Consider the following 12,822-nt stretch of genomic DNA (forward strand, 5'->3'; position numbering starts at 1 on the left):
CATGCCCTAGCTCTCAATAATCTGGTCCAGCTTGAATATCTGCTGGGATGTAAACGCCAAGTCCTTTGCGGGGGTAAGCGCGAATAGTACTGGTTCTGTGCCTGGCACATCAAATGTTGCCCTCGCTTTCTTGCGGACTTCTAGTGTTGCTTCAGGAGTTACATCAATCTCTGTTTTTGGCCATGTGTCCTCTGCCATACTCAGGAACTTCGGGCCCTCCCACCACATCTCGCTTCCTTTTACCTCAGTCACAGACATTCCTCTGGTTGGCAGGCCAGCAGGGTTCTGGTGTGTGCTAACATGACGCCACTGAGAAAGACTGCTTGAATCATGTGTTTCTCCTACTCGATTCGCTGTGAACGGTCTGAAATTGCGGCTGGGTCTTCGAATCCACCACAGCACATTCATGCTGTCACTCCAGAATGTGAGTAGGCTCTGGTCAATTTTAAGGACCTTGGCTATAGACAGGGCCAATCTTAATCCCAAAACAGCTCCCATAAGCTCGAGTCTTGAAATGCTTGTAGCTGATAGTGGTGCCACTCGTGTCTTGGACGCCACTAGGCTGGTAGATACTGTACCACCCTTGTACTGGTACCTAACGTAAGTTACTGCACCATACGCATCCCCTGATGCATCTGTGAAAGTGTGCAAGGTAACTGTTTCAACATGTGAGTTCAACTGCAGGCAACGAGGGACTTGCACGTCTGACAACTCCGCGAGTTCCTCAAACCACTTCTTGGCCTGTCTAGCTTGGCTCGGATCTAGTGGGTCATCCCAATCTAATCCTGAGGTCCACATCTCTTGCGGTAGAATCTTTGCTCGGATCACGTGTGGCGCCAGAAACCCCATAGGGTCAAACAGCATGGCTATCTTACGCAGGAAATTTCGTTTGGTCAACTGGAACTTCTCATCTGGTGGATTCACTCTGTAAGTTAAAACAACCACAACACACCAAGCGTTTTCATTGACGGCAAGTTTCCTTTGTCTAAGTCCACTTCTAGAGTCCTGTCTTCTTCAGGTATCCTCTTAAGTACTTGTTCTGAGTTGGAAAGCCACTTTCTGGCATGCATACCTGCGGACCCCCACGGTGCTCATAGTTCCTCGTTAAGTTTTACGCACTCCTCTTCGCTAGAGGAAGAGTCCATGCTGTCATCCATGTATGTAGACTCCAAGATTGTCTCGGCAGCTCTTGGGTAGTGCTCTTGGTTTTCCCTTCCATGCTTCTGAGAAACAAATTGTGCCTGATATGGGCATGAATTAACTCCAAAGACAAGGCTATTGAACTGATAAACATCTGGAGGTCTTGACTGATCTTCGTCTCTCCACAAGAAACGATGGAATAGTCTATTCGAGGGTGATATCCCAATTCTAAGATGCATCTCTGCAATGTCACATACTAGGGTTACTGGAAAACGTCGAAAACGGAACAGTACATGAAAGATATCCCTTTGGAGTTTTGGTCCTTGGCAGATGACGTCATTCAATGACAGTCCATTAAATTTTGCAGAGGCATCAAAAACCACCTAGTCTTTGTAGTTGTCTTTTCAGGTCTTACAATTGCGAAGTGTGGAAGATACCAGGCTTTCTCCTCTGTCTTAGAGGGTGTCACTTTAGAAATGTAGCCCTTCTGTGTGTACTTGCTGATGACTTCTGAATACGACTCCGCTAGCTGAGGATCCTTTAGAAGTCTCTTTTCAGTGCTGATCAACCGGCTCACTGCCATCTCATAGTTGTTTGGTAACTCGGGGCGTTTGGTTTCCATGGCATCTCCACTTCATATCTCTCCCCTTTGAACTGCACTGAGCTCTCAATTGTTTTTATCGCCGACAGTTCCTCTTTTTTCAGCAGTTCTCTTTCTGTGATTGACCCAGATGAGTCGATCTCCCAAAACTTCTGCAATACAGAGCTCAATTCTTTCTCTTGTTGGTGAACGAAGTAGGCCATGTTAAAATTTGTCTGCTGCACGCTGTCCTCTTTTAGCTTAGGTGAACCAATACACGTCCAGCCTAACGGCGTCAGTCGACCCACCGGCTCCCCAGGTTGGCCACGGACATCTCTAATGGAAAAGTGCAATTCGGCATAGTCTATGCCAATCAACATGTCAATGATTGGCCAAGGGCCAAGATTTGGGAAGTTAACACCTTGCAGGTGCTTTCACTTTCCTGATTGCTCTTTCCAGTTAACTGGTCTCATGTTCCCAGTCACCGGTGTTGCTGTAAATGCCGAAATTCTTGCATGAGTCTTGCCATCAATACTCTGCAGGTCAAATTCCACTGGCATCGTTTCAAAGGAATCTTCCTCGCCATTTAAAATATTAACTGTTATTCGTTGAGTGCTTCATTAGCTCAGCAGCCACATCACAATTTATGTAGGTCTTTGTGCTTCCGTCATCTAGTAAGGCATTTACAATCATTCTTCGCTCCCCATTCTTCACCACTACCGGCGCTGTACGCAAGGCAAGATACTTTGCTGGCTCTGGAGCTTTTGTGGTAGCCATGGTTGTTGTCAAGGAGTGTTCAGGACGGGTGCTTCGCTCCCCTCCGTGCCAGAACTGTGTACATTGTTTTCACTAGCTTCCATGTCCAAGAGTAGGCCCCTCTCTGGCTCTATCACTAGTGACTCGCTAGCACTTCCACCATTTACAAACTGATCTCCATGCAGTGCCCGATTGTGCGTTTTCTGACAGCCATCAATACCACACCGACTACTTTGAGCACATCGCCTTCCCTTGTGATGTCATCCGAGGCAACGATAACACAGTCTTAGCTGTTTAGCCTATTGCCAACGACTTTGCACATCCATTTTCTTAAACTCTGGGCACACTGGATGATTTCTCGTACAAAGTGGGCAATTTGTGCTCACAGGCTTTCCTGGACCGCTTGTCCGACCAAAGAATGTGTGTGAGCTATCTCTTTGTTTTCCTATCAGCCCACAAAGTGTCTCTGCCGACACAGTCTGGAATTCAGCTTCTTATATGATCCACTCACGAAGTGTCTCCACAAATTCCACCTTTTTCTGCTCAAACACCCACCTGTTGTAATTAGCAAGCATAATGCTGGTCATTTTCTTTTGTACCTTCATGTATAAGGACCCATTGCCAAGTTCCTCTTTTCTTCCGGCCTCTTTCAGATTTATGACAATCACGTCCAGTAAGTCTGCCAACCTGTCTAGATGCTTGGCGTTTCCAGGACGAATCGGTCGGAACTGGTCCAATTCCTCTAAGTTCAAATTGATCTGATGGCGTTAACCACCGAATTTTCTCTCCAATCTGCTCTTGGCCGCTTCATAGGCCTCGGCCGAATGTCCTAAGCTCTCCACTGCTGCCAACGCTTCTCCAGATAAATACTTCTTCAACTGCAACAATTTATACTCTGCAGTGGCTGGCGCTTTGTCAACACAAGCCATAAATGCTGCCTTCCAGCTCCCATACGACCGCTTGTCTCCACTAAATACCGGAATAGAAACCCTCGTCAATTGTTTCCACATGTCTTTCCCGAGCTCATGTTTCGGTGATTCTTCTACAGTCTTCTCCTCCTCTTCTGGCTTGACATCCTTTCTTGGGGGGCTTGAAGGCGACAACTCAAACTCCTCGTCTATGGCACCCTCGAGCTTCGAATATTTCTCTTTGCAATCTCCTTTTGCACGGGCTAATGAATGAGTTGCCAGTAATCGGATACCCATGTTTGCGCAAAGAACTCTGGGATCGTCAGGGGGCAAACATTGCAAGTCGCTAGAAGGAAATGTATGGCGAAAAGTTGTTTCGACGCCCAAAAACATGGTTTTGGGGCCAGATCAACGCTTTTTCGCCGTTGTTTTATCGCGAATGGATTTTGGCAATGTTGATACATGGAAAATGTAAGTTTTTGTTTGAATAACCGTGAAATAAGTGATAAAATTTACCGATAAACTCCCTTTTGCTTGCGTGAGGTTTATTGTGAACTACATTGAAGAGAATATTGAAAATTTCAATACGCGCCTGATCTCGAGAGGCTACCCGGAGCAAACAGTAGAAAAGACCTTCCGAGAAGTAAAGACAGAAAAGAAGCTCTAAAACAGAAATCGAAAATTGCAGAAGGAACTACTACCCTTTGTGTCGGGTAATTTCACTCAACCGTCAATACCAAACTTTGGAAAGCATAATCACGCACAAATGGCACTTTTAAACACAAATACTCAGAGATATATTCAAGGAGCCATCCTTGATCTGTTATAGAAAAGGAAAATCACTGAAATACGTGCTTGTAAAACCAAGGCAAAGGCTTTGAACAACACAGTAGCCACACAGCATGAGTCGCGCGGACTCATTTGTCATTTAATCAACTCCAGACAGTACAATGATCGCCACCGGGCTTATTTCCAGTATTATTTGTATGACTGAGCTTTCAAATAAGCCAAAAGTAGCCTGTACACAACTTTAAAGGCTTTACTGGGTTATTTCCTCTCGATTTATACCTAATTAATTTTATGATATTTTTAGACCATTACGTGATGTAAATTTCACAATAAACCTCACGCAAGCAACGGAGTTTATCGGTAGATTTTGTCACATATTTCACGGTTATTCAAACAAAAACTTACATATTCCACATATCAACATTGCCCAAATCCATTCGCGATAAAAACGACGGCGAAAAAGCGTTGATCTCTCTCAAAAATCGTTTTCTTGTACCTCGAAAAAACTCTTCGCCAATCAAATTCGAGAATTTGGTAGTTCCCAGTCCTTGTGAGACACAGCCATATAATAAATTCCTCACACAAACTTTGTATCGAAAGGCAATTTTTGTATTCCTCGTGCAAATTTTATATTCCTATACAAACTTTATATTTCTCGTACAAACTTTGGATCCAGATGCAAACTTTTTATATCGACGTGCAAACTTTATACAAAGCACTCATCCGGAAGGAATCTGGGAACGAGTTTAGGTATTTCAAGATGGCGGACGGTGAAGGTGACCAGCGAGATATGATCGTCCGCTTTTTCTTTTAACAAAAAAGTGTTCCTAGTAAGCAGTAACAGTGTCGAACCTTTTTTTATTTTGGCTGAAAGTCGATTTCATTAAAATCTTACGTGTAAGAACCTACATTTTTTTAAAGTCTGGCAAAATAGGTTCTTGTATTCTGGGGTCGTTATTGGCAATTTGGGCTCATTGGTTCTTTATAATAGTAATAGTAATAATAATAATAATAATAATAATAATAATAATGGCATTTCGGGCAGTATATCCACAGGGTGGATCTTCACCTGCCCGATGCTAACTAAATTTACAATTGTAAAAAGGTTAAAAGATATCAAAAAATTTATATCTATATGTAAACGAGATAAAATTGTGTTTTAAGATATGCTAAAATAAATAAATGAATAAATAAATAATTAAAATTATGCCAGATGTTCTAAAGCTATCTTAAAAATAATGTTTTTGGTGTCTTCACAAAATTTAATATAGTCTTGGCAGCACCTGACGTTGCTGGACAACGTGTTAAATAAACTTGCAGTCTGTTCCTGTAGAGTATTATTAATTAAAGATCTCTCTAACTGAATGCTGTTACTAGATCTTAAGCATCTTTCGTGTTGAAATACATTAAGTTTCAGATAACTTGGCCAATATGGGTTGTGAAGGGCTTTGTGAGTTGCCTTAAGTAGGTTCCGTTCGCGTTGTTCCTTTACGGGAAGCCATTTATGTTTCGTAAGGATGTCTTCGGATGACGCAAATCTACCAAGCACAAAACTAGCTGTAGCCTTTTGTACTCTCTGGAGATGTTTCATTAAATAATCCGGGAGTGAGTGGTATACTACGTCATTATAATATAGCTTGCTTAGAACCAGTGCCTGTACCAAATTCTTTCTGATATGGAAAGGCAGGATGTTCTTTAACTTCCTTAGGGTTGTTAGAGTAGCATAGCAGGACGCTGCTACTTGTCTGACATTTCCTTCCCAGTTCAGATGCTCATGGATGTGAGACCCGAATAATTTAGTGGTGGTCACTCGTTCCAAGGGGATGCTGTTGATTGTGATGTCGAACTTTTCAGTGTTTAAATGATGGACCTTTGATAACTGCGGAGTAGATAATAACATCAGCTTAGTCTTGGAAGGATTAATGACTAAGTTTGCTTCACGTGACCACGCTTCCAATTTGCCTATACTTGCAGAAAGTTCAGTTAGAGTTGATTGAAGATCTGCTGGTTTGCAGTGTGTGTACAATGTGGTATCATCAGCATATTGATGACATTTAACTCCGCGTACATATGACTGAAGGTCAGCGACGTAAAGATTGAAAATGAGCGGCCCCATGATAGAACCTTGAGGTACGCCAAAACTCACCATACAAAGCTCTGACGTTTTGTCGTCGACTTGCACAAAGTGTTTCCTTCCTGTAAGATATTGGATCGTCCATTTAAGATATTCCCTGGAAAAGCCCAACAGGCTAAGCTTTTCAAGAACAGTCTTGTACTTGATGGTATCAAACGCCTTAGAGAAATCGGCTAGCACCATGAGGGTAACTTCTCCTCGCTTCATGGCGCGAATAATGTCATCTCTGATCCCTAATAGAACAGTAGTCGTTGAGTGTCCTTTCCTGAAGCCTGAGATATTCTCTTTTAACAGGACGTGAGAATCAATGTAATCGATCACTTGGTGGTGTACGAGTCTTTCAAAAACTTTTGAAAGGACCGGAAGTATTGATATCGGTCTCATGTCTGATACACTGAAGGTAGGGCCACTGGTCTTAGGGATTGGGGTTATCCTCGCAACTTTCCAAGCGTCGGGAAATGTTGATGTGACAATACAGGAATTTATCACGTCTGTCAAAGGTCCTGCAATCAGGTCGGCTACAGGCTTTAGGAGCTTAGCTGGTATTTGGTCAGGTCCTGTCGATGTATCGGAACGAATTGATTTGATTTCCTTGAGGACCTCTTCATATTTAACGTGGCGCGAGGTGAATGATCTTTCCCCTATCGGGCATGGCTGCAAGCTATCAACAAAGTTCAGTAGGTATTCTTTTGCGTCAACGTCTGCATTTCCGGTGGTGCGTTGGGCAACTTCTGCAAAATGCTTGTTAAGCTCATTGACATCCAGACGTAAAAGCTGTGGAAATGGGTTCAAAATACGGTGTATAATACGCCAGACCTCTATCGGTTTCGTTGATGATAATGCCGTATTGATGAACGATCGTTTCGTCTCTTTGATCGTTGTTTTCAGACGATTACGGACGTCGCGAAAAGCTTGCCAGGCATCGGGTGTTTTTAACGAGTGTGCCTTGTGTCTTAGTACATTTCTCTGATTTTGAAGACCTACAATTTCCTCATCATGTAACCAGGGAGCTGGTGGCCGTGTGACCTTTGTGCGTGTCAGTGGAGCGTGTCGCTCAATACAGTCAGAGATGAGTGTAGTAAACATCTCTAGCTTTTCTTCAGGATCATCTGTTGCCTGAATGACACTAAATGGAAGGGATGTAAAGTCGCGAACGAACTCTTCTTCCTTAAACCCACGCTCTTTTCGAATCATTTTAAACCTCGGAACAAAGCGCTCAGCACGAATGTTGAGGCACGCATAAAGTGCATCATGGTCGCTCACATTTGAGCATGGAAGAACATCAACATGTGTAACACGCTTAGGATCATTTGAGATTATGTGATCAATCAAGGTCTCACTGTGAGGTGTAACTCTTGTTGGCTTTTGCACGTGCTGTGTTAGGTTAAAGGTGTTCAATAAATCTGTGTACTGTTTTGTCAACGGCGCATTTGGCTTCAGCACGTCAATATTTAAATCCCCAGTAACAAGCAATAAACCGTCCCACGAAGTTGACAGATCCGCCAACATGCTCTCCATTTGGGACATCCACCGTTGGGTATCTAGTATTCTTGTGGATCTGTATATGGTTCCCATTAATAAGTGACTATGTTTATTGCGTCCTTGAATTTCAAGCCACAAGTGTTCTAATTCAGGGTATCTTGATTCAATATCCTTACGCCTTTTGTACTTCACACTTTCCTTAACCGCACCGAGTTAAAACGCGGCCTGTAATTGGCTAATGATGATATCATCCCACTTGCCAAATTTGGCGACAATTGGAAGTAAAACCGCTTCCCAGCCTCACTTCCGATGTTTGGTTACTAGAGTAACCAACATCGGTCCAGTGGTCGGCATTGAGTTTTAATGTATGCACCAACGCCTCCACCTTTGATTTTATCTCTGTTCCTAAACTCGTTAGCATAGCCAGGAATAGTTACATGGCTAAGTAGTTGTGGGTTGTCTTTGAGCCATGTTTCGCTAAGCATGACCACGTCAAAACCATATCTTTGAATGACGAGGAGTAGCTCGTCGAATGTTGATGTCATACACTGCGTGTTGATGTGCATAAAAGAAAGCTGTTTTGTCTCGCAATGAGAGCATCGAAGTGGCGGTCGGAATTCCAATGCAAATCACTCGCAGCATCATCTGTCGTGTCCAAAGCGACTAGATCTTTTACTTTAAAGAAGGGAAGCTCAGATAATGTACAAGTACTACATGTCCAAATGCCAGGCTGATTAACTTTGATGGTTTTATGGAAACTGGCGTTGCTGTTTACACAGCGAACATGAATTAAATCATAACACTTATCGCACTGAAGATGTTTATGGTTTCGCTAAACTGGCTTTGAGCACTTTGGGCATTTGGCAGTAAATCCGCTTTTTGGTTTTAGGTTGCTCGAAGACGTATCCAACACGGGTCCAGGATGCGGATGAACGTCCCCACAAATTAGTATCGCTGAGGCAGTAACATTGAATGATACGGTAGAGTTGTGATAGTAGAGTGGGCGACTCTTAAGCCATTTGCATTTCTTCGTGGTTGATGTCGGCGAATTTCGACTCCATTTGATAGGAGTTTCGATGAAACACCGATTACTTTCGATTGAATTCACCTTTAGGTCCGACTTGTGGGTAGAAATTTCAATATTCAGAGCCAAAAGAAGCAATAAAACGAAATTAACTTCGGAGACTAGGAAGACGCGTCTTTCCATGACCACACCTTCACACCTCAAGGACGTAAACCTTCGTCGGTTCTTGATCTGATTAGGTTCTTCATTTCTCTGAAAGAGAGATGTTGATTACCAGAAAAATAAATAAGCATGGGTTTGGTCCTTAAATAGACAGTATTCATTCACAACTGTACTATGATAAGCCTGGCACAACTGGTTACAGATTGTATATGCAGTGTTGCCTGTAATAAGAGTTCATAATTTAACTGAAACTCACATGTAAGAACCTGCTTGATCTTATTTGGCTAAGCAAGTTCTTCTTACATTTCTGGGCAACAAAACGGGAAATTTAAGCCAGCAAGTTCTTAATTCACTAGGTTCTTACACGCTGGTTTTTAAAGTGGAACATGAAGTTTACTGTAAGCTTTTGCCTTTTCGGAAAGGATTTCCTGTTGAGAAAATCTGTCAGTGTTCGGAGGAAAGACTATAGAGAAATGCTATTTCTGCAAGATAAGGATGATTGCTCTGAAAGCACTGGCCTGGTTAGCGAACGACAACCGTGAAAATGTCGTCTGCGAAAGTCACTGGTTTCAATTATCCGTAGAGAAAAGATGGGGACTGGGCCCATGACCCATAATTCTTAGCGCAGGAAAAACTTAGCAACGGTCATAAAAAAGTTAATAAATCAGTAATAAAATTTTAATAATAAAATCTTCATATCAAGCCTAGCATGCACAAGGTCTTAAGACCAATAAAAAATATTGCAAAAATACGTGTATAGCTTTCCTTGTGCCGTAATGGGTTGTGTTAAGTTAGCAAGGTGTTGTGGTAAAATATAGAGCCACATATACAAGAACCATTTTTGCTCATGTCCTTTAACCAGCCATTCCACAAATATGAACGCGCCCTCTATACATGTGAAAATAGTTGGACTACTTATTCATACATTGGCTTTGACTCAAATCAGACGAATATGTGTCATTCCGTCAAGCGTGCACACTAGAAACGCAGCAGAAATTGCAATGGCTTCTACGAATTTTAACGATTCGCATTCAAGGCGAACAAAACTAGTTGCGTCTTGAAATACGTCCGACACGACCGAAATGATTCAAAGAAATTCGAAAATCGTACCTCAGTGACAGGCAGGAAATAAAAAAAATGTTCTCCATATGCACTTTAATCCAAAACTCTCGTGAAAATCAATCTTAATTTATGGCAGTGTTTATTGGTACACGGTAGTTGAAAAACTTACTGTCAATGGTAACAGCACGGAAAATAAAAGTTTTATACTTAAACTCCATCTGTCGACTTTTCTCTAGGAAAAAAATTCTTTGCAAGCCAACACAAGTGCACGCAAGGCCTGGCCAAGCGGACTCGCAAGTAGACCCAAGTTTTCAACTCGCATCTACCTGCGAGTCCGTTTAGCCAGTTTGTTGACGCCGCTGCTGTTGTGCTGTTGTTGTTGTTTTGGTTTTGGTGTTTGCTTTTTCCTGTGGAACATGTCGTTGTCCACGAGAACAGCAAGTAGTTATCGATCTCACCATTGTCGCATAAACCTTAGCCAATTTACCATGCTCTACCAAGGCCCTTAAATTTGGAATTCTCTACTAGTATCTATAATTCGTTTCACAAGCGTCTCCAAATTTAAGAAAAAGTTGATCACATTTTTATTTACAAAATAATGAATTGGTCATGTCGCGACCGCAGAACCATATATTATACTTCTGGGGTGGACTCCGTTATAAGCCTAGTGGGTTTTTTTTCTGGTCTCCTCGCCGCTTTTTGAGTATTGTCAATATCTTTTGTTATTCTTTACGTGGCAAATAAATGATGATGATAACGATGATGATGATGATGTTGATGATGGTGTGCACGGACAACTACGTCAATGAAACAGACCGGCACTAATTCATGAACTTGACACGCGAAAGCATGACGGGCGTGGCTTATTCTAGGACGTTTTTCCTACACGTGCTAAATCGCACAGGCGAAACGGTATCGTTGTCTATATTGTCGGATCTGAAGGGTGTTTACATCAAATGTCTCGCATGAAACACTCGAACCGAAAACAAAGAAATATATTAAAATTTCACATTTCTGAGTATAAAAATCGTATCATTTATTAGTCCAAACTCAAAATTTATTAACTCCAGACGAAAAGTCATAATCCCATTTCTACAATACAGCAGAATTTAATTTTTTTAAATTCGCATCAAAACCTCTCAACACTCCTCATTCATATTAATTTTCTTCTTCAGGCCTCGTTGACTAAGCTCCGCAAAGCAGATTGCCAATATCAACAAAGCTTTCTTGGAACAATGAGAAGTACAGTAACCCTCTGGCTTCCTTTAAAACGTTGATAAATTTAGTTACCGTGAGATCAGTCAATTTGATTTCTATATTACTAATGCTCATCAATTTACGTGACTTGAATCACGATGGCGCACTCACTTTTAATTACTGTTCAGCATTTTTCAATATATTAACTTTCTAATAAATAAACTTTATTTCAATATTTGAAAGTTTTAAAATTTATCTATTGACAAAAGATCGCGCAAGATTCATTATCAATTCAAAACCGCGTTGAGACCGCAGAGCGAGGGCATGCACAAATTATGAAACGTAAATAGTGCGTGTGTGTGTTTGCATCGCGGAACGGCATTGACCTTTCTATTAAAAGATCAACATAACACGCGTGCAAGCTGTCACGAAACAATAAAACAAATCGAGTATATAATCCGATTGAAATAGAGTTCAGTAGGTCATAAATTCATCGAGAAGAAGAGAATCGTAGACGAGAACCGTCCTGTTTGTAAAGGTAAACGTGTTCTTCCTAAAATTTCAAAATTATCACTCGATATGATTTTAGTATCGTGGAAAATGCGAAAATTATCTTTGTCTTGCGATGTGGTGGGCCCGTAGGCTCGTCTGCAGACTTTACCAGTACTTTTTATGATGTGAAGTAACTATACCAAGATGGCGAAATTTCAGAAGCTATAGTATGAGTCTCCACAATCCAGTATATGAAAGTACATGTCGCCAAATTGGCATTTTATGAGTACTGAATTAATTATGCATGTGGTAGATTAGGAGTAACTGCAGAATATCCTGCCACCAGCATCATTTTTTTTTTCTTAACGATGACATGGATCGCTTCTGCGATAAGACTATTTCGACATGAAGTGCTAGCATTTAATTTATACTAACTCGTAACGACTCACCGCCATTTTGGACCAACTCTGAGTTGTTGCTTCATGCTTGAAGGTTTGTTTGTTAAGCTTCGGCTCTCCTCAGAAGATTTATCGCGCTTTCCTCAACTGAAAAATTTAACTTCCAATGACTCCTTCCAATACACTTACATGTAAAGAGTTCACGGAGCTTAACAAAACTAGACGCTTTGCTGCGTGTACCCAGGCAGTCGTTATACTGAGAAGCAATAGCTGTATTGCAATTGAGCTAAATGTTCTGCATTTGAAGTTGTACGAAATTCAATCGAATTGATGTGCTTAAGCTATTCTGTTTTTGATTGCTTTCTTGGAATCGATTAATAGCTTATTACTCGTTTGCAAGTGTTTAGGGTGTGAAATGAGTCAAGGTCTTTATATCAACCTATAAACCTTTCAGTCTATTTTCCTTAGCCTTTGTCGTTGTTATTTGCGTTTCTCAAGTAAGCGAGACATTTTGAATTTCATAGTTATGGCGATGCGTGACAGACCTACGAACGCGGTTGTCGAAATCATATACTTATCTCGTGATTTTTAGCCCATTTAGAAGTTAAAGTATTAGGAAAAGTGCTTATGTAAGTGCTTGTTTGTTCAGTACAGATAATCAGTCGTCTAGATAGCCAAAGTAAGTTCCAGATGTTTAC

General features: G+C 41.5%; 1 protein-coding gene and 1 pseudogene across 1 annotated transcript; both read right to left on the minus strand.

Annotated features, from left to right (window-relative positions):
* Positions 1 to 4: 4 nt before the first annotated feature.
* LOC145491778 (uncharacterized) lies at positions 5 to 871 on the minus strand. Its single transcript, XM_081471039.1, has one exon. The coding sequence runs from the start codon at positions 862 to 864 to the stop codon at positions 7 to 9; it is 858 nt and encodes a 285-aa protein (XP_081327165.1). The 5' UTR covers positions 865 to 871; the 3' UTR covers positions 5 to 6.
* A 220-nt stretch (positions 872 to 1,091) lies between these two features.
* LOC145491773 (uncharacterized) lies at positions 1,092 to 2,280 on the minus strand (annotated as a pseudogene).
* Between the last annotated feature and the right edge of the window lie 10,542 nt (positions 2,281 to 12,822).

Source organism: Orbicella franksi, chromosome 7 (genome assembly GCF_964199315.1).
Source record: "Orbicella franksi chromosome 7, jaOrbFran1.1, whole genome shotgun sequence".
Classification (NCBI taxonomy): domain Eukaryota; kingdom Metazoa; phylum Cnidaria; class Anthozoa; order Scleractinia; family Merulinidae; genus Orbicella; species Orbicella franksi.

Excerpts from the sequence above, each read along its gene's own strand:
- LOC145491778 (XM_081471039.1), bottom strand. The coding sequence starts at position 864 with ATGCTGTTTGACCCTATGGGGTTTCTGGCGCCACACGTGATCCGAGCA.